The sequence below is a fragment of the Talpa occidentalis genome, unplaced genomic scaffold (assembly GCF_014898055.3).
Source record: "Talpa occidentalis isolate TD23 unplaced genomic scaffold, MPIMG_talOcc4v2.1 talOcc4.4, whole genome shotgun sequence".
Lineage (NCBI taxonomy): Eukaryota > Metazoa > Chordata > Mammalia > Eulipotyphla > Talpidae > Talpa > Talpa occidentalis.
This window is the reverse complement of record NW_023604295.1, coordinates 17,255,840-17,276,309: the sequence shown is the minus strand read 5'-3', so window position 1 is coordinate 17,276,309 and position 20,470 is coordinate 17,255,840. Positions and strand designations below refer to the sequence as shown.

General features: G+C 44.1%; 1 protein-coding gene across 1 annotated transcript in view; it reads left to right on the top strand.

Annotated features, from left to right (window-relative positions):
* The first annotated feature begins 259 nt into the window (after positions 1-259).
* Positions 260-20,470, top strand: part of CXADR (CXADR Ig-like cell adhesion molecule) — a 41,473-nt gene continuing 21,262 nt past the window's right edge. Inside the window, exon 1 of the mRNA XM_037525078.2 lies at positions 260-391. Coding sequence (XP_037380975.1) covers positions 349-391 — 43 coding nt within the window. The 5' untranslated portion in view covers positions 260-348. The remainder of the gene's footprint in view (positions 392-20,470) is intronic.

Sequence of the window (20,470 nt, the reverse complement as noted above, 5' to 3'; positions counted from 1 at the left end):
CAGGGAGGCGGGGCTCCGGCTCCGGCACCGATCAAGGGGTGGCGGGTGCACCCCAACTCCGCGCGCTGCTGGCCGGCCAGAGACGGAGCTCCAGGCTGGGGGCTGTGGGGAATTACCTAAGGCGGGGGGCGCCGGCGGCGGGCTGCGGTTGCCATGGCAACCCCACGCGCCCGGCGGGGCCCGCGCCCGCTGCGGCTCGCCCGCTGCCGGAAGTGACGTGGTGCACCTGCCCAGCAGGCGGGTGTCGAGGTGCCGTCTCCACCAGCCAGTCGGGAGCGCGCGAGGCGCGGGGCGGCCGAGACCCCGGCGAGAGCTGCTCCCTGCGGTCGCCGCCCCGCGGGCCGCACCATGGCGCTGCTGCTGCGGCTCGTGCTGCTGTGCGGAGTCGCGGGTGAGTGGGCGGGTGGGGGGCCCCTCGGCCCCCGGGGTCCCCTTGCCAGCCCAGCCCCGGGGCGCTCGCTGCCTGCGGCGACCCGGGAACAATGAGGCTGGGGGGAGGGGGCGGGCGCTATTTGGGGGCTCTGCGGCGCCGGCTGCGCGGCAGGCGGCATTGCACCGGGAGATTTTTTTCTGCTGTGCCGAGACCCGAGCCGGGAGGTGCAGCGGCTCAGGAGGGAGCCTTGCGCGCCAGTGGGGTGTGCACCGGGGGCGCACCGGGGGCCGAGCACCCGCAGGAGCTGCCGCGGTGGAGGGGACCCCGGGGCGCGGGTGGGTGGGCGCGGCGCGCGGGGGGCGCCCGGCGTGTCTCCCCGATGGCTCTTTGCCGCAGGTGCGGGCTCTGCTTTATTTCTATTTTTTTTTTTTTCTTTTGCCTTTGCCTTGTTAGCCGCCTTGCGCCGGGCCAGGCTTGCCCGATTTCAGAAGCCTTGGGCGGCGAGTTTTCAGGTGTCGAGCGCTGCGAGCGGGGAGACCGAATGGCAAACGCCATGATTAAATGGACACCGAGCTGGTGGGTGCCAGGGGTCCCCCAGGCTGCCTCCAGGAAAGCGCCGGGCGAGCAGGGACCGACCTGGGCTCGCAGGCGAGGCGAGCTCAGCACCAGCTCCGGGCTGCACCGGGACGGGAACGAGCAGGCGCTGGGAAATCTAAAGGCGGCTCATTTCTGCAGTCCCAGGGCAAAGTGCAAAGGGAAAATTAATAATCTCTGTTTTGAGTGTGTACTGAGTTGATTCCTTTGGAAGATAGGACGCAAATACTTGGGCTGGGCGATTCCTAAAGGGTTCGCCAAGTGCATTATTCGACCGCGCGGCTCTCGGGAGGGGAAGGAGGCATTTAAAAAATGTGTGGATCATTAGAAGGAATAATTATTTATTAAAACTGATGTTTCCGTGTCAGTGTTGTAAGTCAGAGCTGATCTTGCGCGTCAGAATAAGAACTTGTCGCTTTTCATAAGCAAATGGTTCATTAAAAAAAGCCATAGGTGGACTTGGAGAGGCGCTCGGTGTGAGTCTCCAGAAGGATAATTTTTTTTTTTTTTTCAAAGCGCTCGAGAGCGAGATCGGGTGGCCCCTTCTGCTGGGATGGCTCTCTGCTTCCTGTTGAAATGTTGATCCCATTGTTGGATGCCACAGCTGCGAGGCGTTATTCATGAGATCAGCATTCTCTGGACAGGTCTAATGTTCGATCAGAGTCTATTGCAGTATCTCCACCTTTTTGTTACATATCATTTAGACTTGGCTGAAATTTCCAAAGTAGAGCTTCCGGGAAAGATGAAGGGTCACATAACCAGTTAAATGGTGTGTTTCCACCTTTGTTTTGTCAAACACCCAACTGACTAAACCTGAAGTTGACAACACAATGTTTGTATTCTCTGGAGGGAGGTGGGGCGGGGGAATGTTTTAGGCTACATCTGAAGCAGAAAAGTGGAAGTATGGAAACCATTCAGGAAGATTTTTTTTTCCCCCTGAGACTAGCCAGATAATTGGATTTTTCCGGGTATCTCATTGTTAGGCGTCATCTCAACCAAGGATATTTCGATATATGTAGCATTGTTGTCCTGCTCAAAGTGAACTTCTCCTTAGAGTTCTGCTGTCTTTAGCTAAAAAAGGACGCCTATTTTTATTCTTATTTCCTGATGGGGGAACCACTCAAAAACTATAACTCATGTAAGGTGTTGATTTCTTTAGAAACTTCCTGCCATTTTAGAAACAGTTTTACTGTGCACTCCATTTGAGTGGTAACATGTTGGGTCCCTGCATTCCCAGGACAAAGTATTAAAAATTGCATTGCTACTATCTGTAGCTGACAGATATCCTCTCTATCTGTCTCTGCGTGGGTTGTGAAAGTTTTGTGGTACACTGTGGTTGCTGGTGGAACTCCTTAATGCGATTTTATTGCCTACTTACTTTCTTGAAAGTCATATGGTGATATCACTATTGCTAGTGATAACAGTGGCGGTAGTAGTAGAGCAGCAGTAGCAACAATGTGAGTAAAATCAAGGCCTTAATTGAACTATTACTGAATGCCAGCTGCTGTTCTCAGGGCTTTATGCATACTCAGTGGAGAAGGGGTGGTTGTACATGAGGGGCGAGCGAGGCACCATGGTTAGGTAACTGAACTTGCCAAGGTCACACAGTTTCCTCCTGAGTATGTGTGGTTCTGCCTGTAAAGCTGGGCTTTCCTCTTGGAGTATTTCTGATAGACATCCTAATTTCTATTACTGGATAGCTGTCATTTATTAAAAACCTGCTTATGGGTTTGACTGTGCCAAGTACTGAGGGCTTTCATTATTAGCCCTTTAATTTCTTCATCTTAGCTGAATACTTCAGGCACTCTGAGAATATGAAGATCCAGGACTTAGACTGGTGTTGTTAGCTAATATGTGGCCCATGTAGCAGCAACATCAGCATGACGTAGGGATCTTGTGGAAATTTGGGTGCTGCTGTTTTTCACACTGTCCACATGAATGGAACTTCAGAAGTATTGGCCAGTGAATCTGGTGTCTCAACCACTTGTTAGCCATTTGAGGGACTGGTCGCTGACCTCTGTTTCTCACATGCCTTATGTTTCAAAATCCCACTATCTTAGAATTGTTGAGGAGCACGGTGAAATATTAATCATTTTTGCCTTATTTCAATCTCTTTACATTTAAAAAGTGAAGATTATTAGGTGTGAACTTTATCCCCTCTATATCCCTTTCAACATTCCTGCCATTATACCACTACCTGAGCAAAAGTTGCTTTTTCAAGGCTAACCACCTTATATCAGCTTCTTACCCTATCTGTTGTGAGGTCTCCATCAAGTACCCAATATTTTTCACTGCATTAGGTCACAGGGCAGGTGCTTCACCAGTGTTGGTGATTGTTACAGCTCCCAACTGAAAGTTGTCAACTTCTTTGTCCCTAGGCATAAATCGTATGAAACAGCCAGCTTTGGGGTCCATTTTTTTTTCCCCTTCCTTCTCATACAATGAAGATGGTTCTTACAGTGATCATTCCACTGGTCTTGTTTTATTTAGTTAGTAGAAAAAAGTTAAGCTTCTGCTTTACTTTTGACCTTACCTTTCTATTCCAGTCACCTGCTTTAGTTGCCAAAGATAACAATAGCCTGGGTGCCAAATCCATTTCTCTCTTTGGAACCCCTTAACACTTGATTTGTTCTCACCCTGTTAGCCTAACCTGCCCTCACTGACTTCTACAATAGATAACAGTAGATCTCTTAAATGTTAGTTTTCCCATGATTTGGCCCGCAGTCCTTTTAAATGTTCCTCAAACCTAGGTGACCTCATCTATCTACCTCTGTAACTTCCAAGTCATTGCTAGTGATTTTTTTTTTAAACTGCTCCCTCAGTCCACCTCTCCTTTGAATTCTGGACCCCACATATGCGTAACACCTGACATTCAACTTTCATCTGAATGCACTTGAGTGCCTCAAATTCTGTGGGTCTCCAACCGCACTTATCCATGAATCAACTAATTAAGTGATCCAGTCATTCAGATATTTATAGCCAACCATGTACTCTCCCTATGCTAGGTGCCCCTACAGTAGCATCAAGCTTCATAAGATGCAAAAGGTTTGATACATTCCCAACAGATGGTACAACTTGAGCACAATAACGGAGATCTGAAAGGGTATGTTGGTCTCAGGAGTTGAGATGTACAGGACATATAAAGTACTTACCAGCTGCTCAAAAATTTTTTTTTTTCAAGATTTATTTTATTTTTTATGCATGCAAGAACTGGGATGAGGGACAGAGGTGTGGGGGCTGAGAGGATTCATCAGAGACAGAGTGGGGAGCAGAACAGCCAGATCTACTGAAATACACTGCTGAGGGGAGCAGTGGGCAAGACAGGCGAGGTCTGCCATGCCATGTGGGTTCGCTGTCTGGCTGGGGATTGACTGGCTGCAGTGGCTTACTTGTGATAGCTTTCATAGCACTGAGATTTTAACCCCTGTGTGTCCTCTCAAACTTTTTTTTTTATAAAGAGACTTCTGTTATTTATTTATTTATACAATAGCTGGGATACAGGCCAGAGGCGTGGGAGGGTGAGAGGATTCACCAGAGACAGAGCAGGGAGCAGAACAGGCAGACGGGCCAAAATACACTGCTGAGGGGAGCAGCGGGCACAACAGGAGAGGTCTGCCACACCATGTGGGAATCTCCCTGGCCGGCCAGGAATCAAACCCATGCTGTAGACAGCTTCACAGCGCTGTGCTCAACCCACTGCGCCAATGGGGAGGCCCATCCTCTCAAACTTTTGATGCCCATCTGAGTCATTCTTCTAGCGAAGTGTAGGGTGGGGCCTGAGAGTTTGCATTTCCTCCTGACGTCACTCATCACTTTTGTGACTCAAGTACAAGGTGATGTCACTGACTGCACAGAATAAAAAAAAAACAAGATTTAGGGAGATGGCAATGTACTTAATCCTGGACAGGTTATATTTGAGGGAAATAGAGGTAAAAAAATTAAATAGAAAGATTAAACAAAGGACTGGTTCTCAGGAGAGAAGTGGGTTGGTGATACAGAATTGAGAATCACTGCTGATAGGCACTGTCTGTAAGGTTAACCAGGAGAAGCCGGTAGGACTAGGAGAGAAGGTGCAGTGTGACTTTGAGAAACATCAGCATTTAGTAAGTAGACAAATAAGGGACCAGTAAGGAGTGATAGGGAATGTACAAATATAAGATGAGGGTGTCCCAGAAACTGGTACAGAAATAAAGCCAGTGGGTCCTACCAGTAAGAGATTATTGAGAACATTCAGGAAGTTAATTGATTCCATAGTAGTTTCCGGAAGGTGAGAGTAAACAGGACAAGCTTCTGTAGCATTGAGAGTAAAGCTAGTTTTAATAGATGGAGGAGTGGAGAATGAGAAATGCACTTTACACGCTTGTGATGTCGTTTTTGGAGTCAGTGGGTCTGGAGTGCCGGGCCCTTGGGTTCACTCTGGGAAAGATTTCACTAGAGTGCCCCTTTCAGCACATGTGGCAAGTTTCCCAGGCCAGTTTCTCCATGAGACAGAGATGGTAGTTATATTTAAAGAGCACCTTTATTAGAAAAGGGATAGGACAGTAAAAGTCACTTGCATAAACACAAGTGAAGAGCTGCCCCGAAAAGAACAGTTTTGTTGATAGAGGCCTGCATGGTTTCAGGCCGGTGGCCTTGAGGAGTGCTGAGGGAGGTCAGTGAAGAGAAGTCCGGGCATGGAACAGGTCATGGGCAGGCTGCCCTGCGGAGGAAGAGAGTTCGTGAAAGGAAGCACCTGCATAGTCTCAGGTGGGCAGAAAGACGGCTGCCCTGTTGTGAGGGCAGCATTAGGTTTTATCATTTTCAGGGAGGGGCTTATCATTGTGGGTGATTGGTTTGTGCTCTTGACACTCCCTATAGCAGTCTGATAGTTTCTGGGTGTTGCCCCTCATGATCTGGGTATTGATACTAAGATATTGGTTCCTATAACTGGGTTAATGGCTTACACTAATCCCCTCCACCCCTACCTCCTTGTGTGAGTTAGGTTCTTGACCTTGCATCTCCTTTCCAGTTTTTCTATTCTTATCCTCCATCACTTGCATTTGGTAATTGACCTAAAGTGTTGCTGGCCACTTCATGTGGCAGCATTCAGGGGAGAAGGTAGAAGCAGCAGATAACTTCCAGCCACCCAGACCTAGAAGTTTGTTCACAGCATCCTTCCCTAGACTATTTCCTGAACTCTAAAGCCTTTGACATCACAGGGATGTCACTCTCCTGCCCCTCTCTTTTTTCTTCTGGATCATGTCAGCATTCAACAAGTTTAAGAATCCTGTCTGATAGCCTTTTAACCCTACTTCCCCCCTTCAGCCCTGCCCTGCCGCTACTTTTCCTTTCTCAACACGATGTTTTTTTTAAAAAGTTGCCTCCATCTGTCTGCGGGCTTCATTGTTTACCCCATGTCCACTAATTCTTCATCCCATTGCATTTTCACTACCCTTTTTTTATATTAACTCCTGTGAAACTCTTTGAAAAAGGAAATGGGATAAAGAAGTTGAACATGTTTCTATATTCAGTGGCAACACCGTGGTTTGAAGGCACGGTTTACCCCCTCATCCATTGACTTATAACCTCATTTCATTTCCTTACCCGTTCTGATTTCTAATAGTCAAGAACTTGAAGACCATAACTTGACTCAGCAATACTTGCAATGTATTTTAATTGGCCTCATGCTTGTAGAGGAAAAGAGCATTGCCTGCTTTGTTGACAAGGGGAAGGAGGGAGAGGGGAGAGAGATAGTAAATCTATATTTAGGCTAGGCGGGATATCAGTGGTTTGTTTGTCCTTTGATAGTGGATGAGAAAAAGGATCAACAGATTAACATGTTTACACACACCTAAACAATGTAGATTTCCTTAGAAACTGTTGCATTGCTTTCATTCTTTTAAAGGTGACTTTACAGGGCCTCCCCGGTGGCGGTGGAGCAGCTGTTGAGCACTGGGTTGCGAAGCTGCCCGCAGCCTCTGCAGCACCGGTTGGATCCCCGGCCGCTGGGTGAGGGTCCCACATGGTGTGCAGACCTCTCCTGCCGCCCACTATTCCCCTCAGCAGTGTACCGCGTCAGTCTGCCTGCTCTGCTCCCCGCTCTGACTCTGGTGAATTCTCTCACCCTCCTGTGCTTCTGACTGTACCCAGTGCTTGTATAAATAAATAAATAAATCTTTAAAGGTGACTTTACAAGTTGGAATGGGAGTGCTTGATTCCAGGATTGTTTGTTCTATGTGGGTTTTATGGATTTCTCCAAAGGCAAGATTGTTTTGTTAGTAGGCACACTGAGAGACCACCAAACCAGCATGCTCTAAGTGGATTTTGCCATCCCCTGCATAATGACACAGTGTAAGACCTTTATAAGGTTAATGTTCAGAAGAGAAGATAATAGATCCCCAATGAAATACCCCAAGTTACCCATCCCCTCGTGGGTAGATGCCCAGTCAAACAGGGTTGGCCCAAAGTGGGGCCACTGAAACCCGAAAGTTCTCCACAAGTCTAAGGTACCTTCTGATGGGGAACCATAGAAAAGGGGTTGAAGAGACCAGGCAAGGCTGGGGTGAAAGGAGCAAAATTAAAAGTACAAATCAAGATAAAGGCTGCCATTGTCAGCCTCCCCACGCCTCTTCCATTTCCTAAGTCCCTAGTACAGGTCCAAAGCCAAACTGAGAAATAAGTGTTCCCTTCTTCTACATGTCTCTCTGCTCCACCTGTCTCTGCTTTGTGTGTCTCAAGTGTTCCACAGCTTCACCTGACTGTTCAGCTCCACCCTTTATTAGGTGGGGCAGGGAACATGAAACCTGCCCTTTTTATGGGGAGGTTTTATTCCTCATACAATTTGACCGCACAGGTGACATGTTCTCAAGGGACCTCAGGGAACACGCGGTTACAGTGAACTAAACGTGCTGAGCCACATCTTTGTGACATTGTTAGAGTGACCCTCAGTCTCTTGGGTTCCCTAGTGAAGAGTGAAGAATGCCAGGTGATTCCCAGGGGTTTTTTCTTAGTGGACCAGACAAAAACTTGCCAGTTTTTTGTGTACAAATTGAGAAGGCTTTTTAACCTACTGGTTGTACAATGTGAAATTCAGTACTTTCAGAATGAAATAGGGAATCTGGACTCAAAAATGATAATGATAAATTATTTGTAAAGACAGTTTTACATATCCATTTGAATCTTATTTATAGCAGTCAAGTCATAAAGCAGATTAGGCTTTATGTTCCATTGTGTCATTCCAATAAGAACAATGCAAGCTACATATGTAATTTTAAGTTTTTCTAGTAGCCGCGTGTAAATAGAAATTAAGGGTCCTCCCTGGTGGCACAAGGGGTTGAGCACTGTACTATGAAGCAATCTGCAGCCTCTGCAGTTCAATCCCCAGCCAGTCAGGGAGCAACCCACATGGTGCAGCAGACCTCTCCTGTTGTGCCTGCTGCTCCCCTCAGCAGTGTGTTTTGGTGAGTCTCTCTGTTCTGTTCCCCACTCTGTTTCTGGTGAATCCTTTCTCACACACACACCCCCTCCCCCCGCATCTCTGGCCTGTACCCCAGCTCTTGTATGCATAAATAAATAAATCTTTTAAAAAAATTAAGTCAACTATATTTTCTTTGATCCAATATATACAAAACATTGCTTCCATATGTGATCAAATAAAACAATAATGAGATTAAAAACATTTTATACTGTATGATGAACTTGGGTCAGTGTTTTACCTGCAACAGCTCTCTGCATTAGTCACAATACAGTGCTCAGTAGACTGGTATAGCAAGTGCTTCCCCTATTGGTCAGCATAGGTCTGGTCTCAGAACATTCTAACAACTAAAAAAGCAAGAGTGTGCTAGCCATCAAAACAGCTTTGTCAAATGGAACATGCCTTTGAATTATTCTCATCAGACTTTATCTCTAAAATAATTATTTGTATCACATAGTGTTCCTGTTGGCAACAATCTAAAGTCTCTTGTTTCTTATTTGGTTTCTTGTAACAGAACATTTGGTACTCACAAAATTATATCAGCTGTCCTTATTTGATAGTTACATGCATTTACATTTTAGGTGTAAGGCAGGAAAACAAATATATGCACAAAAATCATATTTTTAACTTGCCTATGGGGGCAATGAATGCATTTGTGGAGAAGTAGGAGATAAGGATAACATGGCCCCTGGTAATGGTTGCTAGGGAAATTTGAATTCACATTGGGATAGTCAAAAGGAATAATGCCATCATTGAGGCAATCAAGCTCGACAGGCTTACAACAGAGAGAATTTTCTTATGGTAATTAACCCATTCCTTAATAACATCAGGATTTTCTATAAGGAGAGACTTTGTTTTCTCTCTTTGTTATTATGTCTATTTCTTTATTTTTTTATGATCTCACCTTTGTAAGACACTTTACCAGATTTTTTTTTTTTTGCCAAGAACTCATTTCCCTTTCCTGTTTCATGTTAATCAAAGGAAGAGACTAGAGCCCAACTGAGGGTTTTATGGGCTAGCAGGCAAAAGAAGATTTTGTGAAATGGAGCAATACATACAATATGAAGGTGATGAATATGGTCACCATGGCAACCGGTCTGCTTTACCCGCTATGCAAAATACTTTATTTGCATTTGTTTTGCCAGAGAATTCTGAAATTGGCATTTGTGTATTAGAGAATATGGAGAAGATAATATACTTCATAGATTGCAAAAAATTTGAGACTTCATTTTGATTGGAATTGAAGTTTGAAAGTTTTCCTGGGGAAGCTGGTGGGTCACGATTTGATTGATTATATATAGATACATAGAAAAAATATCTCTCTTCATTGTTCACATTATTAACCTCCCTGCCTATCTGACTTTCCATTATCATTTTTATTTTCTCTGGTCCTGATTTATTGTATATTAAATATATCTTATGGCACCTCCGTCTTCATAGATGTTTGAGGGAAATAACGTACCTGTGGATGAAGCATTGTAATAGGTGTGTCTAGAGATATAAATGAAGACGCCATTCCCATACTCTTGGCAAACTTCACTGTGGGGAGTGGGGGTCAGGCACTTAATCCCGAAGCTGTGATACCAAGGGTAACAGGTGAGGGTCAGAGCTGATGTGCTAGGCAAGGTAATAACAGTTTCCTGATTTTGTCTTGAAGACCCACTGATTTCTCCAGATCATTTTCTCTCTACCTTGTGGACCACCCTTCAGCCCTTAAGACTCCTGCCCTCTGCTTGTGCCAAAATTCTGCTTGCTTCCCTGCATGTCACAACTTCATATTCCTACTGTCACTCCCCATCATAGCATACTTTGGTATTTTATTTCTCTTAAAGATTTATTCATTTAGGACCTCCCCGGTGGCTCAGCGGTTGAGCGCTGGGTTGCGAAGCTGCCCGCGGCCTCTGCAGCACCGGTTCGATCCCCGGCTGCACCCCGGCCACTGGAGGAGGGTCCCACATGGCGCGCAGACCCCTCCTGCCACCCGCTGCACCCCTCAGCAGTACCTCGGTCCTTCTGCCTGCTCTGCTCCCCGCTCTGGCTCTGGTGAATTCTCTCACCCTCCCGCGCTTCTGACTGTACCCAGTGCTTGTATAAACAAAACAAACAAATAAATAAAACATGCCTCTATTAAAAAAAAAATTATTCATTTATGCATACAAGAACTGAGGTGTAGGCCAGCAGTGCAGAGTTGGGGGGTGAGAGGATTCACCAGAGACAGAGTGGGGAGCAGAACAGGCAGACTCACTGAAATACACTGCTGAGGGGAGCAACAGGCAAGACAGGAGAGGTCTGCTGTGCCATGTGTTTCAGCTCCCTGGGGAATGGAACTCATGCCACAGTGGCTGACAATAGCTTGATAGCACTGAGACTTTAACCCTGTGTCACCAGGGAGGCCCTTACCTTTAATACTTGCATTTTACAGTTCAATTTTCTCACATGCTCATACCACAGTTCCATGACCTGAAGTACAGTAATTTTCTGTCTGTTTTACTTAGGCACCCCTCTCCTTACCGTTTATTCTTCTCCAAAATCATGAACTCGATTGTCACTGTTTCCCAGCTTTCTCAAACTTTCATCACATCTTTTTGCTGCCAGTGAGATAGGTCTCCAGGCTCTTTCCCCCTTCCACTCCACTTCTGGATTTCAGGTTACTTTAAAACAAAAATTTCCTCACTAACCATTGGTCCCATGATCAGCCCCCAGCTCCCATCTCTCAGAATGAGTCAATTCAATGGGCTGGTTGCTTTGTTCCTGCTAATGGCCTGTGGTGCACAGCTGGAGAGAAGGCACAGATGCACAGCTGTGAGCAGTGGGGAATCTGTTTTCATTTTCTAATTTAGCTAGACTTTTTTTTTTTTTAAGATTTATTTATTTATACAAGAACTGGGGTACAGATCAGAGGCAAGAGAATTCACTAGCGAGTGCAGGGAGCAGAACAGGCAGAGGGACCAAACACACTGCTGAGGGGAGCAGCTGGCAAGTTAGGAGAGGTCTGCGCCATGTGGGTAGCTCCCTGGCCAGGGATTGAACTCTTGCTGCAGTGGCTTTGGATAGCTTTATAGGTTGCATCTTAACCCCTTGTGCCATCACGGGGGCCCTCATTGTGGTTTTTGTTTGACATTTTTTATTATGGGAAATTTGATATGTATATATAAAACTAGAAAAAATGGTATGATAAACCCCAATATATGTCTTTGCTCAGCTTCACTCAGTTGGACCCTCAATCCCATTCTGCAATCCTTTACTTTCTTTTACCATTCCTCTTCACAGATTTTTTCAGACCAGTCTCCAAAACCCCTCTACCTGCATTTTTCCTCCTGTTTCTTCTATCCTACGTAAGTGCTGTATACTTTCTTTGTCACAGAGGATAGAGAAGTCATCAGATGCAAATTCCCTTAATTTCTTGTACCCCTTACTAAATAAGTCTATAAACTTATTTAGTAATAAGTTTACCAGTTCCCTCCATTCTTCTTTAAGGTGTCTTTATCCCCTGTTTTCTATGTCTTATTCTGTATTGGGGTGTTGATCATTCTACTGTAGGTATTTTTAACCTATCCCATTTTAAAATTATTCCCTCTTGATTTATAAACATGCTCTACACGTTTCATTATCGAACTATGTTTCCTTGACCATATGTCACACTGTATGCATTTTTCTCCTCCCCTTGAGAACCATGTTTCCCCAAACAGTAGTCACATATCTCAATCTCTCTAGTTGGATATATCCCATTACATCTCCCCAAAGCTTTCACCGAACCAGATTTTACTTAAGTCACCAGTGATGTTATTATTACCAAACCTAATGGATACATTTCAGTGTCATATTTTTACATAAAAAAATTTGAGTTCTTGTGGGAGGCACTGATGAGTGTGAGGGATAAAAGAATTGATACCTTTGAGGCACTTTCCCAGCATCAGAAGTTTATATCATAGTTGGCACAAAAGACTTATGAAATGACAGCGTGTTGTCATATTAGCAAGTACTCAGTGAGAATGAGTAAACTCTGTATTTTACTACATTCATTTTTTTTTTAAAGTGGGAGACAACGTTTTATTTTTTTTATTATTATTTTTTAATAGAGGCATGCTTCATTTATTTATTTGTTTGTTTGTTTTGTCTACACATGCACTGGGTACAGTCAGAAGCACGGGAGGGTGAGAGAATTCACCAGAGCCAGAGCAGGGAGCAGAGCAGGCAGAAGGACCGAAGTACACTGCTGAGGGGAGCAGCGGGTGGCAGGAGAGGTCTACATGCCATGTGGTACCCTCCTCCAGTGGCTGGGGAGCTGGCGGGGATCGAACCGGCGCCGCAGAGGTTGCCGGCAGCTTCGCAACCCAGTGCTCAACCGCTGCGCCACCCGGGAGGCCCTACATTCATTTTTTTATAAAGATTTCTTATGCATGAAAGAACTGGGGTACAGGTCAGAGGTATATGGGGGTGAGAGGATTCACTAGAACAATCACCAGAGACAGAGGGGGGAGCAGAGCAGATAGGTCTACTGAATGAAATACACTGCTGAGGGGAGCAGCCGGGGGACAGGAGAGGTCTGCTGAGCCATATGGGTTAGCTCCCTGGCTGGGCTCGAACCCCTGCTGCAGTGGCTATAGATAGCTTGGTAGTGCTTTGTCTTAACCCCTTGCACCACCAGGGAAGGCCCCACATTAATTTTTCAAATCCCTACAATGGATAGTACATTATTACTATTTCCCATTCGGCATAAGAAAAGGTTGATGTAAAAGGCTAGAAATGTGAGCGAACTCAGTTGGAATTTGAATTCAGATCTGGTTTTAGAACCCACGATATTAGAAGACAGAACCACCTCCATGATTCAGTCTACCAGTGTTTCAGAAATGTCTGCACTTGGGAAGTGAACTCTGAGAAGTAGTGTTACTGCCTTTGACTTGTATGAGAAGGGGAAGGGAGAGGATGGATTTGAGGGGAAGGTTTCTTTCTTGTTGGTCAGTGATCGATAGCTTAAAATTAGGACATATTTAGATCTTAAATAATTTAGTTCAAAACACTTGATTTTTTTTGAGACTTTGAGGAGCATGTGTCCAAAAGCATAGAGCTTTTTTTTTTTTTTTTTTTTTTTTTGGTTTGTTTTGGTTTTGTGAAAAATTGCACAAGAAGTTCCTAGTCTGGTATTTATTTCCTTGTTTTGTTTTTTTTTTAAGGTGCATCCCAACTAAACTGCTGTCTCCTTAGAACTTTAGTATAAGAGAGAAGTAGTCTAAATTCCAACTCCTCCTCTATGGTGATTGGAATGGGGTTTCTAGTAATATACTAGCTGTGTTTTATAGTAATTTTAACAAAGAAATCTGTGTCCAGGGTGTTTACTGGTGAGTGGACTTCTACTTATAGGACGGATGTGGCTTACGAATGGGAGTCAGTAGGCTGAGATTTTTATCTTGCTCCTTGAGTAACTTTGAGCTCACTCTCAGTCTGTTTTTTTGCCTAAATAGGAATAATGTTGGTACTTTTCGCAGAGGTGTTAGGAGAGTTGAAGGAATTAATACGTATATAGTACTTTGAAAAGTATCTGGCACATAAGTACTTATCATTTTTAGTTACTACTATTAGGATGGTGATTTCCCTATTTCCATCCAAGTTAATCTCCTGGTGTCTGCTGTTTGATTTCTCCTTGAGAGTATATAGCTGGGAATTTGTATTACAAAAACTGAATGGAAAAGTAACTAAGTTTGCTTTATGTCATTTCTCATTGTTAGTGACCTATTGGACTGCAGCATTAATCTTCTTAGCTGTAAGTATATATTAACACACTGCTGAGCAGCACACATGGAAATTAAACAACTAAAACTCCTACACAGCAAAGAGTGTAACTGTAAACTTCTCTGTGTTTTTTCTGCTCCCCTAGCATTATTTTTTTTAAGATTTATTTATTTATTTTTATACAGGAACTGGGGTACAGGCCAGATGCATGGGAGGGTGAGAGGATTCACCCAAGACAGAGCGGGGAACAGAACAGGCAGACCGACAAAATACACAGGAGAGGTCAGCGGGCGTGACAGGAGAGGTCTGCTGCGCCATGTGGGTAGCTCCCTGGCTGGGGATCGAACTCGTGCTGCCGTGGCTGCTAATAGCTTCATAGGTTGCATCTTAACCCCTTGCACCACCAGAGAGGCCCCATTCTGCCTGTTCTGCTCCCCGCTCTGTCTCTGGTGAATCCTCTCACTCTCTCGCACATCTGGCCTGTACCCCGGTTCTTGCATGCATGAATAAATAATATTTTAAAAGAAAGAAAGAATATCCTGGTCTGTGTGCAGGACAATCTTCTGAGCCCCACTGATCAGTAGTTTAGCCATGACCAGTCTTCCAGACATGACCCAAATATTTTCCTTGTTTTAGCACTTCACACCTTAGGAGTCTCCAACAGCAGTGTAGCAGTTCTGTCTAACAGTGGGGATGGGATTTATTAAATAAATCTTGGGACATAGCCCCGAAACTTGTTAAGTGAGTATAAGTATGTAAACAATTACCTGCGGTAGAGGAACACTATACTCAGGAGGAAGCAATTGACACTGCTTGTGGGGATGGGGAAGTTTCAGGGGAAGTGACAGATGAGGGCTTTTTTGATAAATGACTGGAGATGCTCTTAGAGGAAGAAGGTGGAGAAAGGAGAATATGGGCATTTCAGAGAAGGGACGCATGCAGGGACACAGGTGCTCCACAAATGTGCATTTATTCATTCCTCTCTCCCAGGGCGGTCTCCTATTTCACTGTTGGACACTTTCACTTGTGATTCCATCTTTAACAGAGAGAGAAAGGGCTATTTTCACCCCTTTAGGCTTCATTACATCTTGCTGATTTTTCTCCATACTTTCAAAATAGATCATCTTTCATCTCTGCTGAATCCTCTATTTCTCTTATATGAAGTGTATCAAGGGCCAAGTTAGTACCTGAAAATTTGCTATGTTAAAGTAAACCAGTGACTACAAAGAAGTATGATCTTTGACTTCAGAATTAGGGTGAACTATTCACAGGGGGCTGACGGTACAAATAGCACATGTAAAAAGCAACTTTACTGAAGGATACATGCTTATGATGGGGGTCTTACTGCGCCAGAGTAGTGTGTGGGTCTGTTAGACTTAAGTGGCCTGTTCAGCCACCATTATGGTTACCTGCAGTTCTGCATTCCTATATGCAAAGGTCAGAACTATTCAGTCACAGTCATACGAGCCATACCTTACAAGCTGCCTTTCATATCAATCGAGCAGAAAGCTTGGGGACCTGCCTGGTGGCACAAGGGGTTAAGACGCAACCTACGAATCTCTCCATAACCTCTGCAGCACGAGTTCAATCCCCAGCTGGCCAGGGAGCAACCCACATGGCTCACAGACCTCTCCTGTCTCGCCCGCTGCTCGCCTCAGTGGTGTACTTTGGCCAATCTGCCTGTTCTGTTCCCCACTCTGTCTCTGGTGAATCCTCTCACCCCCCACACCTCTGGCCTGTACCCCAGCTCTTGTATGCATAAATAAATAAAATCTTTAAAAAAAACCTTAAAAAAGAGCAGAAAGCTTGATCACTCCGGGAAGGGTATACATCATGAGGTATGACCGGGAACACCCGGGGAGCCAAGGACTGATGTATGACAAGGGACCCCAGAAGCTGATCGGTGGAATGCCTTGTTGATAAAATTAGGACCATGGCTGGAGTCTAGTTTTGATTGCAACACTTGGTCATCAGGCTGATAACGTGGTCAGCAGAATCATGTCCCCAAGCCCTAGATGACATTCCTGAGTTTCACCATCCTTTTCTCCTTGTCCTCCTAACGCACATAGTGATGCTCTATGATTATTCTATCAATAAAAATGGCCAGGATCTTGCTCTCAGCAGCATCCTGCCTTATGCAGCCTGCTCCACGACTCCCGTGTCTTTGTCAGTGTGGTGTTGCCCGACGTAACAGGGTAGTATATAGATGATGTCTGATTCAGTCCATATTTGGACACAAGGAATGTGTTCTAAACTAAACTGAGACCAGGATAGTGGGACTTGGCTTAAAAAGTGGGATGAAGGGGCCTCCCTGATGGCGCAGAAGTCAAAGTCTCAGCACTCTCAAGCTGTCTCCAGCCACTGTGCCCTAAGTTCGACCCCTGGCCCTGGAGCTAACCCACATGGCACAGCAGACCTCTCCTGTCTCTCCTGCTGCTCCCCTCAGCAGTGTATTTCAGTAGATCTGCCTGTACTGCTCCCCACGCTGTCTCTGGTGAATCCTCTCTCTCTCTCTCTCTCTCTCTCTAATTAATGCCTATTGTAGGTCCAGGTTGTTACCTATACTTCTGATCAACCAAATAGAAATCAGAGGTTTCTGTAGCCCCCTGTTTGAGTTCAGTTAATTTGCTAGAGCATCCCATGGAACTCAGAGATTACTGGTTTATTATAAAAGGATGTAACTCTGGAAAGGTAAGAAGGCAGAGCTGCCTAGGGTAAGGTGTGGTGAAAGGGCCCAGAACTTTGGTGATCTTAACCTCAGCACTCTCGTGCATCTCCACACTTTCCCCCACAGGGAAGTTTCCTAGGCCCTTTTAGTTTTTATGGAGGCTTCATTATATAAGTATGACTGATGAATTCCTTTGCCGCTGGTGACTGAATGAAATCCCCGGCTCCTTTCTCCTCCCATTCATGGGGAAGGGGTGGAATGGCCTGAAAATCCTAACTCTCTAATGGCACGGTGGGTTCCTCTGGCAACCAGCTCCATCCTTAGGTTACCTGGGAGTTTTCCAATAGTCATCTCATTAATATAACAGAAGATAGGTATCTTTATCTCTCGTGTTGCTTAGGAAATTCCAAGGATTTTAGGGGCTCTATGAAGAAAATTTTTGTTTTATATCACAACACTAGATATTAAGGAAGCACTGGATCTCTTGGGTTATGATTCCACCTTTAAGACCTTGTTTAACTTTTTCTTTTTTAAATGTTTTTATTTATTTTGTGTAGAACTGGGGTGTAGGCCAGAGGTGCAGGGGATGAGAGGATTCACCAGAGACAGAGTGCAGAGCACAACAGGTGGATTTTACTAAAATACACTGCTGAGGGGAGCAGCAGGCGAGACAGGAGATGTCTGCTGCACCATGTGGGTAGCTCCCTGTCGAGGGATCAGACTCAGGCCATGGGGGTGATAGCACTGAGACTTAACCACTAGGCCACCAATGAGGCTCCCTCATTTAACTTTAATGATCTTAGTAAAGGCCCTGTCTCTAATACAATTACATGTTTGGGAAGGGGTTGGGGCGTCTACATGAATTTTGTTGGGCCACAGTCCCTGCAAAATGTATTATTTTATTTGTACATTATTAAGATGTTTAAGATGATATTCCTTTGGTAAAACCTAATTTGATTAGATGACTGCCTTTGCTGTGAGGTGAACAGAGTTAAACCTGGAGGTGGCAGTGTTTAGTCAGGCTGTTGTTAATGTGAGTTAAAGTTGATTTTACCGTCTCATACTTTAGTAAAGTCATTTTGTTAGGCTGCTCTGTAACAATTTTACTGGTTCTGGCCTCTTATCTTTGCCCTACCTCTTTGTCTCAGGTAGATGAGCTTGGATTTTTAATCTACTCTTTCTGCTTGTTAGGCATTTAGGGTGTTGGGACTTTTTGGGTTACTTTCATGTTTCCCTGTTACAGAGTGCTTCAGTGAGTAATATTCATGTACATAATAGATTTTGTGAGAATTTAATCTCAATTCCTAAAACCCAGTTTTCACAGGTACATTTCACAAGTCTCCCGTTGTGTCACACACTTGCATTTCACAGGACTTTGTGTTGACATGTGAATTGAACTTATTTACTGTCCATGTATGCCACCTCTGTTCCCAACACTTTAGCCAAATTGGGTCTTTTCTGTTTCCTTACAAAGGTACTTGTGCCATGAGATTTGCTTTGTTCCTTTTCACTCAACAAATTCTAGAATTCTGACCTGCTTATCTCTAGGCATCCAGATTGTTTGGTAGCTGTTGTATTTTGTTGTAATAAGATGCTTTGTTGCTTACTTATATCTTAGACAGTTTATGTGGTTTCCTATCTCATGATTCATAACCCCTCTTTGTATCCAGGTGACAAGATCTTACCTGTCACTGCTTGAATTCTGCACTCAGACATGATATTGAAAATCCTGTGCATATTGCCATCACTGGTTAGATTTCACATTTTGTATCTTGCTGAAATAGGTAAAAATGTGGAAAATATGTTTGAAACCATTACTTTTGTTTGCTGCCATCATTCAGCAAGTGTTTATTAAAATCTAGTGATTTAATGACCTCAAATTCTAAATAGTTAAATTGATGTCTCCTTCATAATTTTTGTTTTTTATTTTTCATGAAAGTTTTCTTTACTGAAAACATTAAAATTTCTCAGCATGCTCTTACACTAACCATAGTTTAATGAACACTTGCCAGCTTCTTATGGTTTTAAGATTATCACACGAAATATAGCTAAGCACCATCCAGCTGAACATGTAACAACCTTGAAAACAGTCGGGTAGGAGTCAGGAAGGACATCAGTTCAAAACATTGCCTTCCTTCTAGAAATACTGCTTTCTGTTATCCCCAGTTTTAGGTTAGAAATAGATTTTCTGGGGCCTCCCGGGTGGCGCAGCGGTTGAGCTCTGGGTTACGAAGCTGCCTGCAGCCTCTGCAGCACTGGTTCGATCCCCGGCTGCTCCCTGGCCACCGGAGGAGGGTCCCACATGGTGCGCAGACCTCTCCTGCCGCCCGCTGCTCCCCTCAGCAGTGTCCTCTGTTTGTCTGCCTGTTCTGTTCCCTGCTCTGGCTCTGGTGAATTCTCTCACCCTCCCGAGCTTCTGACTGTACCCAGTGCTTGTATAATGAATGAATGAATGAATAAATAAAATAAAAAACACAATCTTTAAAAAAAAAAAAAAGAATAGATCTTCTAAGCTTGCCTTTAAAAAAAATATTTATTTATTTATTTATGCATATGAGAGCTGGGGTACAGGCCAGAGATGCCAGGTGTGTGTGAGAGGATCCACCTGAGACAGAGTGGGGAACAGAACAGGCAGACTGACTGAAATATACTGCTGAGGGGAGCAGCAGGCGAGGCAGGAGAGGTCTGCCTCGCGATGTGGGTTTCTCCCTGGCTGGCCAGGGATGAAACTCCTGCTACAGAGGCTGCGGATTGCTTCATAGCGTGGTACTTGACCCCTTGCGCCACCAGGGAGGCCCCTAAGCTTTCTTGGCAACATCAAGGGCTAGAAAAATACTCTGAACTCCTATCATTTTGATACCTAGAAATCAGACTGGACAGAAGAGAAGTGCTAAAGATCCAAATGATTTGGAACTTGGAATTTAAAAAGGCAAACAGAAAACAGGGTTTAATTTGGTTACTGACAAAAATGAGATGTGATTTAGTTTATTTATATAATCCAATGCTGAGCATTTATTAACTGGACTCAGCAAAGACTGGTGATAGTATGTGGCATTTTTATCACAACTTATGTAAGTTTGAAACATTTTCCACGATTTTACCTATGCCAAGATTATAAGGTTTATTATTTGTCATACTGTGTTTGATTTGTTATTGGTCATGCTAGTTTGCAAGTTAAATTACCACTCAATTTGCTGTGTAAATAGAATTGGACAATATTAGGAAAGACTCCCCAGACACTGCATTAGACCAAATATCTGGTTTTTGTCTTTCATAGTTTTTGTCTTTCAAGTGACTGTTGCATACAGCAACACTTGAAAAACTAGGTCTCTGCAGAGAAGCCCTTCAATGTTGCTAGGAAACCCAATAACTGTTTTGTATGATCTTGAGATTTTCATTTTCATGTAACACAATGAAAAACAGATGGATTTTTTAAACATTTTTTTTTAAAAGAAATACTGGAAACCATTTTAAAACATCTGTTTAAATTTTCTTCAGCTGTATACTTATAAAGGAAATCTCATTACAAAGCAGAAATGGGCAGTCACCTTTCTTAAAAATCTCAGTTCTCAAAAATAACTTGTTAATGGTAGATAGCTTTCTAATTCATTTTTATACATATGAAACTATTTTCTAAGGTACAGTTTTAACA